The sequence below is a fragment of the Rhinoderma darwinii genome, chromosome 3 (assembly GCF_050947455.1).
Source record: "Rhinoderma darwinii isolate aRhiDar2 chromosome 3, aRhiDar2.hap1, whole genome shotgun sequence".
In the NCBI taxonomy this organism is placed as follows: domain Eukaryota; kingdom Metazoa; phylum Chordata; class Amphibia; order Anura; family Rhinodermatidae; genus Rhinoderma; species Rhinoderma darwinii.
In genome coordinates this window covers 214,560,029-214,575,395 of record NC_134689.1, presented here as the reverse complement: position 1 = coordinate 214,575,395, position 15,367 = coordinate 214,560,029, and the positions used below count along the sequence as shown (strand labels likewise).

The 15,367-nt window shown below is 44.5% G+C and overlaps 1 protein-coding gene across 2 annotated transcripts in view; it reads left to right on the top strand.

Moving 5' to 3' along the window:
• SEMA3E (semaphorin 3E) overlaps positions 1-15,367 on the top strand; it is a 151,858-nt gene that overhangs the window by 119,423 nt on the left and 17,068 nt on the right. For both annotated transcript variants that reach the window (XM_075857366.1, XM_075857365.1), the window contains exons 9-12: positions 1,047-1,116; positions 6,210-6,354; positions 7,880-8,102; positions 15,036-15,127. In XM_075857366.1, the coding sequence (XP_075713481.1) occupies positions 1,047-1,116; positions 6,210-6,354; positions 7,880-8,102; positions 15,036-15,127 (530 nt within the window). The remainder of the gene's footprint in view (positions 1-1,046; positions 1,117-6,209; positions 6,355-7,879; positions 8,103-15,035; positions 15,128-15,367) is intronic.

The window sequence follows — 15,367 nt, the reverse complement described above, 5'->3', positions numbered from 1 at the left end:
ACTATCTACAAGGCAGGGTGGGGGGCACTATCCACATGGGGGCTGTATGACACTATATACAAAGGGAAGGTGGGGGCACTATCTACAAGGTGGGCTATATGGCACAGTCTACAAGGGGGGTGGGGGTCACTATATACAGGGGGAAGGGTAGCACTATCTACAAGGGAGGTGTGACACTATCTAAAGGCTGTATACCACTGTCTACAGGGGGCTGTATGGCACAATCTACAGGGGAAGGCTCTATGGCAGAATCTACAGGGGTGCTGTATGGCAGAGTCTATGAGGGGCTGTATGGCACAATTTACACGGGGCACTATCTACAAGGGGCGGCTGTGTGTGGCACCCAGGGTAGGGGGTAGTCAAAAGTTTGCTATGGAGCCCAGTCTTTCGTAGTTGCGCCCCTTACTAGAGACATTAGTCATTTTCTGACATTAAATATCTACTGTATATGACTTTGCTATATTATAATTAGAGCTTAAATTAATTTTATAATGATGCAAACATTCAAAAATATTTTAAAGGCAAATACAATGAATGGTCACCATATCTTCAACTATATAATACAAAACAAATTGCCTTCTTTTTTGTAAGTCTATACAAATATATAGGTAGTAGCTCAAATATGTTATCATTTTGCTTTTTAATCAGAAGAATAATGATAATGAAGTATTTATCTAAAGTCTGCCTCTAGTCTTGTGGGATCCTAAGTTATTGGACAATTCAGTGAAAGAAAATTATTTTTTTAGATTTAAAGCTTTCTGTATTTGTAGATATCACAAACACCAGATATGAGCTTATAGTCCACCTGTTTGACTGAAACCATGCCCAGACTGTCTGGCTGTCAAACAGGAAGAGATGTGAAAAGACGATTTACATATTAATTTACTATAAAAAAAATATTATTAATTAAATTAATTTCCAGCAAAAAATTGTCGAGGCTAATTTTATTTAAAAGGTTTAGTGTAATAGATGACAGGTTTATCAAAGCTAAATTTAAATTATGTTCGTTAACATAGTAATATTTTTTCTTTTTTTGTCAAATATAGAGGATGTATTCTTAATGCATACTAGAGATGCAAAGAACCCAGAGATATTTGCACTATTCAGTACCACAAGGTGAGCATTACAAAGAAAACTAAGTGAGAAATGAATATATATTGTTTCCAGTATTTAATGGTACTTAAGTACAAGTACAGGGACAGGTTTGTAGCCTGTGAATGTAAACAAAAGTGTCCTAATTCACTGACAGCAAACAATCATCTTGAAAGTGGTGAAACACAAAGTATTTGAAAGCTGCACACCTTTTCATCTTTATAGTGATTTCATATTTTTTTTTTTTTTTTTTTGCTAAAACAATGGATTATAGTGTTTAGTGCAACTTTTTCATGAAAACATTTTTTTTTACTTTTTGGGTATGTGCACACGATGAGAGGCTTTTACGTCTGAAAAGACAGACTGTTTTCAGGAGAAAACAGCTGCCTCGTTTCAGACGTAAATGCTGCTCCTCGTATTATGCGAGGCGTCTGTGACACTCGTAAATCTTGAGCTGCTCTTCATTGACTTCAATGAAGAACGGCTCAAATTACGTTGCAAAGAAGTGCCCTGCACTTCTTTGCCGAGGCAGTCAATTTACGCGTCGTCGTTTGACAGCTGTCAAACGACAACGCGTAAATGACAGGTCGTCTGCACAGTACATCGGCAAACCCATTCAAATGAATGAGCAGATGTTTGCCGACGTATTGTAGCCCTATTTTCAGGCGTAAATCGAGGCATAATACGCCTCGTTTACGCCTGAAAATAGGTCGTGTGAACCCAGCCTTTCAGTTACAGCTTTTTGCGCTGAAACCCGAATCCGGCTGGTCAGCGGGACTGACGGCTTCGGTGACAGTGGGTCCTGCATGTCTCTGATCCCCAGGATCCAGCTGATATCGATCAGTTATGAACTTAGATGTAAAGATAACAAGTGGATTCTGCCTGTAAGGGTATGTTCACACGAGGGCGTCCGTTACGTCTGAAATTACGGGGATGTTTCAGCCTGAAAACATCCCCGTAATTTCAGCCGTACCGGCATGTGCAGGCGCTTGAACGCCGCGTCAATTACGGCCGTAATTAGCGCTGCTATTCATTGGAGTCAATGAATAACGGCTCCAATTACGGCCAAAGAAGTGACAGGTCACTTCTTTGACGCGGGCGTCTATTTACGCGCCGTCATTTGACAGCGGCGCGTAAATATACGCCTCGTGTGAACAGACAAACGTCTGCCCATTGCTTTCAATGGGCAGATGTTTGTCAGCGCTATTGAGGCGCTATTTTCAGACGTAATTCGGGGCAAAAACGCCCGAATTACGTCCGTAAATAGGCCGTGTGAACATACCCTTAGAGACACATGCAGGACCCGCTGTCACCAAAGCAGTCAGTTCTGCTGACCTGATGGATCAGGTTCCAGCCCAAGATACTGCTTCTGTGTATAAAGGGTACAGAAAAGCTGTATCTCAAAAAAGTAAACATTTAAAAAAAAAAAAAAACAATTACAAAGTTGCACTAACACTATAATACATTGTTTTAATTTAAAAAAAAAATAGCCTTTAAATGCGCTTATAATTATTTCAACATCCAGAATAGTTCCCTGGAAATATAATGAAACAGTAAGGAACATTCTAGATCAGAATCAGATGTACTGTAATTCATGAAGTTACAAATAATGAATATATGTTTTTAATGCAAACAAAGTAGCTCTGTGTGAATATAAGGGTATGTTCATACGACAGCGCAAAATACGTCTGAAATTACGGCGCTGTTTTCAGGTGAAATCTGCTCCTGAATTTCAGACGTAATTGCTCGTACTCGCGTTTTTTGCGGCGTCCATTACGGATGTAATTGGAGCTGTTTTTCAATGGAGTCAATGAAAAACGGCTCCAATTACGTCCCAAGAAGTGTCCTGCACTTCTTTTGACGAGCCGTCTTTTTTACGAGCCGTCTTTTGACAGCGACGCGTAAAATGACAGGTCGTCGGCACAGTACATCGTAAAAAGCATTGAAAGTAATGGGCAGATGTTTGTCGGCGTAATGGAGCCGTTTTTTCAGACGTAATTCGGGGCATTAAACGCCCGAATTACGTCTGAAACTTGGTCGTGTGAACATACCCTAAAAGTATCAGTTTATCATTCACATCTATCTTTTGGTCTTGGTAGATTTATCCTATTGGTGCCAGATCTAAAAGTTAAAGACTGGGGCTACTCTGTGATATTAGTAACAAGGATTAGCTGTACAACTTGCTGCCTTTTTAGCACAGCAGAATCATAGTAGACATTACAAAAATATCTAATTTAAAAAAAAAATACACAAGTAACAATCAACTAAAACTACATTTTTAGCATTGCCCTTAAGCCAGGGGTCTCAAGCACGCGGCCCGCGGGCCGCATGCGGCCCCTGGGGCTGTCATCTGCGGCCCGCGGGACACAGAGCCGCTAGTATCGGCTCTGCTCCGAGACTCTAGAATTCCCTGACATCGCTGTCCACATATTAACAGCGATGTCTGGGGCTTCCCCAGAGCCGGAGTCCCGAGCAGAGCGCTGGTGTCGGCTCTGCTCCGGGACTCTGGAATTCCCTGACATCGCTGTCCACATATGAACAGCGATGTCTGGGGCTTCCCCAGAGCCAGAGTCCCGAGCAAAGCGCTGGTGTCAGCTCTGCTCCGGGACTCTGTGGAATTCCCTGACATCGCTGCCCATATATGGACAGTGTGTCAGGGTCTTGCCCAGAGCGGAGCAGAGCGCTGGTGTCGGCTCTGCTCCTGGACTCTGTGGAATTCCCTGACATCGCTGTCCACATATGAACAGCGATGTCTGGGGCTTCCCCAGAGCCGGAGTCCCGAGCAGAGCGCTGGTGTCGGCTCTGCTCTGGGACTCTGTGGAATTCCCTGACATCGCTGTCCACATATGAACAGCGATGTCTGGGGCTTCCCCAGAGCCGGAGTCCCGGGCAGAGCGCTAGTACAGGCTCTGCTCCGGGACTCTATGGAATTCCCTGACATCGCTGCCCATATGTGGACAGTGTGTCAGGGTCTTCCCCATAACGGAGTCCCGGGCAGAGCACTAGTATAGGCTCTGCTCCCGGACGCTGTGGAATTCCCTGACATATCTGCCCATATATGGACAGTGTGTCAGGGTCTTCCCCACAGCGGAGTCCCGGGCAGAGCGATATTATCGGCTCTGCTACGGGACTCTGGGGAAGCCTCTGACATCGCTGTCCATACATCGACAATGATGTCAGGGGCTTCCCCAGAGCAGGAGTCCCAGTGATGTCAGGAGCACAGCTGGAGTCCCAGGAAGAGCCTACTAGCGCTCTGCCTGGGACTCTAGCTCTGGGCAAGCCCCTGACATCACTGGGGCAGCCTCTACAGAGGGCACTGGGGCAGCCTCTACAGAGGGCACTGGGGCAGCCTCTACAGAGGGCACTGTGGCAGCCTCTACAGAGGGCACTGTGGCAGCCTCTACAGAGGGCACTGTGGCAGCCTCTACACAGGGCACTGTGGCGTTATCTACAAGTGGGTGTGTGACAGTATCTGAAGAGGACACTGGCATTATCTAGGGGTGTGTTGCATTATCTACAGAGGGCACTGTGGCCTTATCTACAGAGGGCACTGTGGCCTTATCTACAGAGGGCACTGTGGCCTTATCTACAGAGGGCACTGTGGCCTTATCTACAGAGGGCACTGTGGCCTTATCTACAGAGGGCACTGTGGCCTTATCTACAGAGGGCACTGTGGCCTTATCTACAGAGGGCACTGTGGCAGCCTCTACAGAGGGCACTGTGGCAGCCTCTACAGAGGGCACTGTGGCAGCCTCTACAGAGGGCACTGTGGCGTTATCTACAAGTGGGTGTGTGACAGTATCTGAAGAGGACACTGGCATTATCTAGGGGTGTGTTGCATTATCTACAGAGGGCACTGTGGCCTTATCTACAGAGGGCACTGTGGCCTTATCTACAGAGGGCACTGTGGCCTTATCTACAGAGAGCACTGTGGCCTTATCTACAGAGGGCACTGTGGCCTTATCTACAGAGGGCACTGTGGCCTTATCTACAGAGGGCACTGTGGCCTTATCTACAGAGGGCACTGTGGCCTTATCTACAGAGGGCACTGTGGCCTTATCTACAGAGGGCACTGTGGCCTTATCTACAGAGGGCACTGTGGCCTTATCTACAGAGGGCACTGTGGCCTTATCTACAAAGGGCACTGTGGCCTTATCTACAGAGGGCACTGTGGCAGCCTCTACAGAGGGTACTGTGGCAGCCTCTACAGAGGGCACTGTGGCAGCCTCTACAGAGGGCACTGTGGCGTTATCTACAAGTGGGTGTGTGACAGTATCTGAAGAGGACACTGGCATTATCTAGGGGTGTGTTGCATTATCTACAGAGGGCACTGTGGCCTTATCTACAGAGGGCACTGTGGCCTTATCTACAGAGGGCACTGTGGCCTTATCTACAGAGAGATAGATAGAGAGAGAGAGAGAGACAGAGAGAGAGACAGAGAGAGATAGAGATAGATAGATAGATAGATAGATAGATAGATAGATAGATAGATAGATAGATAGATAGATAGATAGATAGATAGATAGATAGATAGATAGATAGATAGATAGATAGAATAGGAGATATGAGATAGATAGAATAGGAGATATGAGATAGATAGAATAGGAGATAGATGATAGATAGATAGATAGATAGATAGATAGATAGATAGATAGATAGATAGATAGATAGATAGATAGATAGATAGATAGATAGATAGATAGATAGATAGATAGATAGATGATAGATAGATAGATAGATAGATAGATAGATAGATAGATAGATAGATAGATAGATAGATAGATAGATAGATAGAATAGGAGATATGAGACAGATAGAATAGGAGATAGATAGATAGATAGATAGATAGATAGATAGATAGATAGATAGATAGATAGATAGATGATAGATAGATAGATAGATAGATAGATAGATAGATAGATAGATAGATAGATAGATAGATAGATAGATAGATAGATAGATAGATGATAGATAGATTTCTATCGATCGATCTATACAGAGAATGTATTATAGTGTAAAGCCTCATGCACACAAACTTATTTTTTTCCTCCTGTAACTTGTTTTATTTTTTGAAATTTGTTTAATAAAAATTTTAAACACTATATTTTTTTTTCCAGCAACATTTTTAAAGGCTATGCAGTTTGTGTTTATCAAATGGCCAGCATACGTGAAGCATTTAATGGCCCCTATGCACACAAGGAAGGACCAGAATACCATTGGACAATGTATGAGGGTAAAGTCCCTTACCCAAGACCTGGCTCAGTAAGATTTTTTTTAGCAGTATTTCAATCTATATCCAGACAACATAATTTCAACTAATTTCACAAAAGATATTCAATGTGGCAAAAATAACTACCAGCTTTCTGCAATCATTTATTGCTATTTCTTTGCCTCCAGCTGAGCTAAATTATTCAGTGTGGAATGGCATGACACATCGAACTAATGTAATGCCAAGTGGCAATCAAGTTGCATACGACTTTTAATTAAGCTATGAGAACTCAATACGGAACAGTGAGTGTGTTGGCGGTATGACGTTTTAATCTTGTAAATATTCATGTGAGTATTTGGAGGTATAAATATATAGCTAGTTGATCCTTCTCAGAAAGGGCACGTCATTGGACAAATTGAAAAGTAAGTATAGACAGTAGTCATGTTACTATAACAATAAAAAAAATATTCTGTGAACTCTATGACATATTTAAATTGATATCCACATTCAGAATATCTGTGGTTGAGCATAAGTTGTCATTCAGAAGAAAACCAATCACCAAGACAGATTCCTTAATATTGATTACTGTAATACTTTAAGATGACTTAATAATACTGAACTAGTGAACTAGTGGTTGTGAATGTATAATATTCATGGGGCTTGGGAAAAGCTTGCCATGTATGCCTCTCACCCCTGAGAGCCCTCTCACCCTTTCATCTGCACTGAGAAGTGTCACAAGTCAACTATGAGGGCATCACTAAATACTAAGAAACAAGAAGAGTCTAAGTTGTCCTGGTCGTCTGATTGGCACCTTGGAGAGTCATTAGAGTGCAATTATAACTGGTAGCTCAGCTTTGACACAAATACCTTACACAAATGCCTTAGTCGAGGGAACCTTAACAGTGTTAGATTCTTTTTAAGAAGGAACATTTTCCAGCCCTGTTGACTTGTTATATTGACTACGTGTGTTGCCAGTTTTTGCTAGCTATTGTAACTTTAAAGGGGTTGTCCGGGCATAGGGCGGTTTTTTATATTGATGACCTATTCACAGGATATCAGTATATACATCACATTAGTATATAATCAGTGGGAGTCAGACACCCGGACACCTCACCGAATAGCTGTTCCGGCTGCCTCCGGCACTGGAAGTTTTGCAGTGGTCGTGCCGGAATCAGATGAGTCTGTATAGTGGCTGTGCTACAGTACTGCAGCTCCGCAGTGAATAGGAGCAGAGCTGCAGTAACCCAGCATGGCCGCTATACAGTGCACGGAACCATCTGCTTCCGGCACCAAATACTGCATAACTTCTGAGGCCCGGAGGCAACCAGAACAGCTGTTCGGTGCGGGGTCCATGTGTTAGACCTCCACCGATCATATACTGATGACCTATCCTGTCGATAGGCCATCAGTATAAAAACAGTCGCATGCCCGGACCACCCCATTAAGATAGTAGTGTGCAATTTTATTTTTGTATTACCCAATGATGCAGTTTCTAAACATATATGCTACAGATAAGTATGTTTTACCAATACAGATTTAAGAAATCATTGTCTTGTTTAATTTGTTTCTTCAATCTAGTGTCCAAGCAAAGTGAATGGAGGTCATTACGGAACTACCAAGGATTATCCAGATGAGGCTTTGCGTTTTGCTAGGAGTCATCCTCTGATGTACGAACCTATTAGACCTGTACATAAAAAGCCAATTCTTGTAAAGGTTGATGGAAAATACAACTTAAAACAAATTGTTGCCGACAGAGTACAAGCAGAAGATGGACAGTATGATGTCATGTTTCTAGGAACAGGTAAGTCTTACAATAACATCTACTTTGTTTTTTGAATAATAATGCAAAGTTTTGACTTCAAAATGTTTTCCCATAGATAGAAAAAGTAAAATCCATTTATTGTATGTCAGAATTATAATCATTTAATAGTTCATAAAGTATATGTTTATTCTTGGTGAGATCCGTGTATCTTTTATATATAAAAATGAATTTCTGTTGTCTGTTCTTTATGCCCGGCCAAACGACTGGACCAATCTGCACCAAATTTGGCACATAAGTAAATCACGTGCTTCCGAAGGTTTAGACCGTGTTTCAACTCTTTAGGACCTACTGTTCTCCACATATTCACAAAAGAAAATATGGCACCACTGGATTCCACATCAAGGATCTTCCTCCATATCACATGACCCATATGATCACATAGCCAATAGAAGCTTGCAAGTCCTTCATTCTTAACCTCACTCACTTACATACAGTTTTAGACCAGTTTTCCATAACAACCAAGCTATTTTTCCCTACTTGACGTGTTACTCGCCGTAAACTAACTGTACCCATACTGGATTTGAGCATTCTCATAAATTTAAACCCTTTCATACCAGTCATGTCTAAAGGAACCCTTCACTTGGACGAATGACTCCTATTGCAAAGAGCATGGCTGCTGCCCGAGTTGCTGAAATGTCTCCAAAAAGGAAACGTGCACTTGGACTTTATTGGATATGTTGACTCATCAGTAGGAAATTAAGTTTTTAACCACACACACAAACAACAAACAAATGGACCCGTGTGAAGCCGGGTAACTCTGCTATTCTATATTAAAAAAGTGAATGTCTGTTTGTCGTCCTGTGTAGGCATCCAAACACCTGAACTATTTGACCCCAAATTTGACACATAGGTGCATCGGGTGTTCAGGAAGGTTTTAGTAAAGGTCCCGACTTTGCTGTTCTCTGTTATCAGCCATTATGAAATTATCACGATTCAATACTATAAAAGTAATACAGACATTTGCTATTATAGTAAAGATGCTTATATCTGGCAGTAGCAGGTAGTGCACTTTACAAGATAATCCTAGATGGGAAGGTACAGGGGAGCGGTTATTTATAGCAACAAATCAGATTACTGATGGCCAGGAGGAAAGCTGCCTTACTAGCTGCAGAGTCTCCCCTTGCTCAACTGCAAGCTGATCAAATGCATCATACTGCTGCTCGAGCTGCTGAAACTCCTCAGCAAACTCGGGCTTGCTCAGCAACAGATCAGACAGGTGGCTCTCAGTAGCGCAGAGACTCCTGCTCTAACCCAGGTCTGTCAGCAAGCTGCCAATGTTGTTAAACAACAGGCACTGTCACAATCGTATGACTCCATTTCTTACCAGTTCAGCTGTCAGGTGTTTAGGAAGTTAAAATTTAAATAAACAGTGTGTAACTGCCGGGGTATATAGGACTAGTAGCGATTTCCCCATAAACCAAGAAAATACGAGGGCCACCAGGGCACCCTTGGAACAAATCCAATGAACACACAAACAGACAGACCGACACGTTATACCTGGGCAGCGCCGGGTACTTTCTCTAGTGCAGTGGCGTAGCTATAGGGGTCACAGCGGTCGCAGTTGCGACCAGGCCCACAAGCCTGGGGGGTCCACGTTGCCACGCAGCACGCTAATACAAAGCTTGTATGTGCCGTGACACCGGCACTTCCTGGTTACGGGCATGGTTTGTTTAGACGTCACAGTCACATGGTACACTCAGTGTGACCGTGATGTCACCAGAGGGGGCATTCCAGCCACTATGGAAGAGCCGATGCTGAAGAGCATGGAAGACTGCTGGTGAGCTGCAGAGGGGGCCCGTAATGTATGTGTGTTGTATTGTATTGCATTGTACTCTCTGTTGTATTGTACTGTCTGTGTTTGCGGTGGAGCGAGGAGAGGGGGGGCTTTAAATTACAGGCCCCCCTCTCCTCTCTCCACCGCAAACACAAACTGCACGACACAATACATTACAAACTGTGGGTCGCACTCCCCCTGGGGTTCGCGAACCACCCACCGATGTCCTGCTTCCAATTGTATTTGCCTCCTCAGGACGCAGATCCAATTGAATTTAATCCTGGAGCAAGGAGCTGACGGCTCTTTCCTCCAGCATTCACTGCCGTGAGCTATTAGCGGCTCGGTGCAGACAGGCGCGATTTAGTGACGTCATCGCGCCTGTCTGCGCCGAGTCACTCAACATGGGGCAAAGAAGGAGAAGGATCTCCTCCACCCGTCGTGGGTAAGGGGATAGGTAAGTAACTTTATTTTTTCTATTATGCACATATGAAGGAATTATACTGTATAAGGAGGGGGCTGATATGGTGGCAGCTATGAGGGGCATTACTGTCTGGGGAGCTGATATGGTGGCAGCTATAAGGGACCTTATACCGTATGGGGGCATTATACTATCGGGGGTGGCTGATATGGTGGCAGCTATGGGGGCATTACACTGTATGGGGCAGCTATGGAGTCATACTGTATGGGGCTGCTATGGGGGCATTATACTTTATGGGGGGCATTATACTGTGTGGGGGCAGCTATGAGGGGCATTATACTGTATGGGGCTGCTATGGGGCATTATACAGTATGGGGCTGCTATTGGGCATTATACTTTATGGGGGCATTATACTGTGTGGGGGGCATTATACTGTGTGGGGGCAGCTATGAGGGGCATTATACTGTATGGGGCTGCTATGGGGGCATTATACAGTATGGGGGAATTTATGAGTGGCATTATACTGTATGGGGTCTGCTATGGGGGGCATTATACTTTATTGGGGCATTATACTGTGTGGGGCAGCTAAGGAGGGCATTATACTGTGTGGGGGCAGCTATGAGGGGCATTATACTGTATGGGGCTGCTATGGGGGCATTATACTGTATGAGGGCATTTGTGGGGGGCGTTATACTGTATGGGGCAGCTATGAAGGCATTATACTGTATAGGGCCGCTATGGGGGCATTATACTTTATGGGGGCATTATACTGTGTGGGGGCAGCTATGAGGGGAATTATACTGTATGGGGCTGCTATGGGGGCATTATACTGTATGGGGCTGCTATGGGGCACTATACTGTATGGGGGAATTTATTAGGGGCATTATACTGTATGGGGTCTGCTATGGGGGCATTATACTGTGGGGGGTAGCTATGGGAGCATTATACTGTGTGGGGGGCAGCTACGGGGAGCATTACACTGTATGGGGGCAGTTACAGGGATCATTATACTGTATGGGGCAGCTACGGGGAGCATTATACTGTATGGGGCAGCTACGGGGGACATTATACTGTGTGGAAGTGGCTATCGGGGGAAGTATACTGGGGGGGCTGTTGGGCAAGGCGGCTGGCCATAGGCGCGGCAGTGGTCTTGTGGTGTTGGGGAGGGGTAGGGGGGCCCAAGCGGAATTCTTGCACCAGGGCCCTTGAGCCTTTAACTACGCCCCTGCTCTAGTGTTATATATATTTCTCTTAGTTGCTCACCACTTCTTTTGTAGTTTTTCAAATAAGTAAACGCTGATAATTTTGCAGTTAAATAATCTGTTGCTACAAAAGCAAACTGACAGAATTTTGAATGCGGCAAATCTATCTACTAAAAATTCACTTCACATTGTATTTTCCGAACAAATGTCATATTACTATACTATTCAGAAGGGTAAGTTCACTTTTACTTACATAAGTAAATTAGACTGGACCTAAAGCGAGATTTCTGAACTGTATCTTATAGAGCACATTTTGTGTACAACTGCTGGGGAAGTTGGATTTTTTTTTTACTGCCTCGTCTATGTATTCTGCTCTCTATACATCAATCTCTATGAAAACAATTCATTCTTAAAGTGTACCATTTCTAAATGAAAAATCATATGTTGCAGTACTTACAATAAGCTTTTCTTTGCAATGTAGTTCATTAGCAGAGTCCTCCTCCTTTTTGAGTTACAGCTGCACAGATTTCCTGCAGGACTCTCCAGCAATTGATAGTAAAGTTTCAGCACCAGACAGAGCCCTATGTATGCATTATGTCTCCTACGCATCTGTATCTTGTAATCAATAGGCGCTTTGTAGCTAATGTCGGACTGGAGTACCTTGGGCCCACCAGGGGAAATAATTCTTGGGGCCCACCTGTCAGCTATTTAGAAATAATGTGAACACTCTTAATTGTGTAGTAAACCAAAAGACCAATATTACCACTACATAGTGACCATATAGTGATAGACACCAGTCCTACACAAGCGTTCTGCAGACCGTATAACTTAAAGAAGTTTTTTCCATCTTAGACATTTATGGCATATCCATATCAAAGGCCAAAAATGTCTGATAGATGTGTGTCCCAGCTCTGGGACCCGCACCTATATCTAGAACTGGCCACAGAATCTAGGCGGAGAACAGTGGAGAGAGGGTCATGCGTGTGCGCAGCTCTCTTTATTCTGTTCAATGGGCGTTACGGAAACAGCACGCGCGACCCTCTCTCCAATAGTCTCCGCCTGGATTCTGTGCTCAGTTCTAGATACAGGGGCAGGTCCCAGAGCTGAGACCCACATGTATCAGACATTTTTGACATTTCCTGTGGATATGTCATAAATCTCTAAGTTTGGAAAACTCCTTTAATACAATACCGTGAAATACAGTGTCTTACCGCTCACATTTCCTTTTCTTTCTCATCCGGCCCAGATTGCCCTGACGCCTTCTCCCGTATACAAATCACCTCTGCAAAATTTGCAACACAAATATCTTTGGCTTCTAGCTTTTCTAGCACCTCCCCACATTCTACAAAAACCTCACCATTTATATTGCCACACATGGAAATAATGCCACACACTATAATAGTACCCAGTACCCTCTTTTGTCCCACAATGATAATAGTGGCGAACCCAGCTCCCTGTAGATAGTGCCACACACAGCCCCCTTCTTGAAGATAGTGACACACACAGCCCCCCTAGTAGATAGTGCCACACAGCCCCCCGTATATTGCCACACAGCCCCCCTCTGTATATTGCCACACAGCCCCCTGTAGATAGTGCCACACAGCCCTCCCTCTGTATAGTGCCACACAGCCCATAGTAGATAGCGCCACACAGCCCCCCGAGTAGATAGCGCCACAAAGCCCCCCCAGTAGATAGCGCCACAAAGCCCCTCCCAGTAGATAGCGCCACACAGCCCTCAGTAGATAACACCACACAGCCCCCCCTTGTAGATAGCGCCACACAGCCCCCACAGTAGATAGCGCCACACAGCCCCTCCTAGTCCTAGTAGATAGTGCCAAATAGCCCACCTAGTAGATAGTGCCACACAGCCCCCTAGTAGATAACACCACACAGTCCCCCTAGTAGATAACATCACACAGCTCCCCTAGTAGATAGCGCCACACAGCCCCACTAGTAGATAGCACCACACAGCCCCCCCTTGAAGATAGCGCCAAACAGCCAGCCCCCCAAAAAAAGATTCTACTTATGTAGCCTCGTTCCCACGACGGACGGACCGCTCCACTGTCTCAGACAGGACCCTTGCGTAGGCCAGATTGATGCAATGATGTCATCATGCCAGCCTGCGCAGGGTCTCCGTCCCTGCGTCTTATAGGCTGCAGGGCTAACGTGGCCTGAAGCCTATATTATTCAATTGTATCTGTGTCTTGAGGACGCAGATACAATTGAATGTGGCAGTCGTTAGCACCGGGGCCCCCTCTGGTGCTAGCGACGCCAAATGTTATGTGCTGGGTGGCGTGGGCCCCATCACGCCATGGGCCCCGTTGCAGCCGCTATGACTGCTATAGTCGGCAGGAAGCCCTGAGAGGATGGGTGCCCTGGGCAATTGCCCAGTTTGTCCCCCCTAAAGCCGGCTCTGCCTACAAGAGTAAACAGCGGGGCAGGGTGACAATGTCTCTCTGCTGCCGGATATAACCAGCTCGCTTGCCTGTGCCCACCGTAGGAACCTCCGGTATTCCGGTGGGCCAGTCCAACGCTGTTTGTAGCAGAGACTTTCCGCTGGATACGGAGCTTTACTGTCAGTTGCTGGAGGAGGACTCTGCTAATGAACTACATTGAAAAGATTATTATTATTATAAGTACTTCAACATATAATTTTTAATAATAACTAGGTACAATTTAAACTGACTATATTCTGTTTTAATGAGATGAATATGGGCAGCAAGGTGAGCCCCGATACCTCCTATTAGGAAAGTTTGATCAAGCAAATTCAATATTATATCATGTCCAACCCAATGATTCTCCATTCAGTCCTATGAGACTCACATCAAGGCTATGATAGTAATGAATGGAGAAACTGACTTTGCGGCAACACATGAGACGCTGTGGCAGTTGGAGAGTCCTATTGCTGGTCACATGACACAGCTGAGGACCAGGAGGTAGTGGATAACTCACAAATACAGCCACCGGTAAGAAAATTACCTTCACCACAACTGACATAATGTGTCTCTCTAAGGCTGGGTTCACACAGAATTTTTTGACAAGTTTTTTTACGCGGAAACCGCGCCGCAAAACGCGCCAAAAAAATGTCCGAAAATGCCTCTCATTGATTTCAATGGGAGGCGGAGGCGTTTTTTTCCCGCGAGCGGAAAAACCGGCTCGCGTGAAAAAGTAGGGGCATGCCCTATCTTTGGGCATTTACTCATCTGACCTCCCATTGACATCAATGGGAGGCAGAGAAAGCATATTTCGCTACATTTTATGCCTGTGGCGCTCAATCGCCGCGGGCGAAAAATGCCGCAAAAGTCGAGATGCAGGCAGAGGAAAATCTGCCTCAAAATTCAAAACTGAATTTTGAGGCAGATTTTCTTCCTGCAAAAGAGTCAGTGTGAACCCGGCCTAATGGGCCAGAGAATAAAAAGTTTTGTCGGAGTGCTTCTTTAATATAATATTATTAAAGCACATTTTATTTTGACCATAATAACCAGATCTATTCACTTCTCCCATTAACACTAAAATAGACAATGGAATTGTACTGAAAACTATCACTATTTACAATCAAGAAACAGAAACAATGGAGGAAGTTATTCTTGAAGAACTTCTGGTGCTTAAGGTAACTTTATTTTAATAACTAATTTTATGGCAGGAAAATCATTTTGTTTTGGCCTTGTATTTTTATGCTAATTTTACATACTTTCCATGAGTGAATCATAAGGGCACGGCCAGACGTGGCAGAGTTTTTCCGCTGCAAATGTTGCTGCAGATTTTGGGCAATTACGCAACGAATCTGCACTAACATTTGCATAGTTGACAGGTAAGTCAGACGTTGCAGAAAAGACAGCGGACTTGCCAC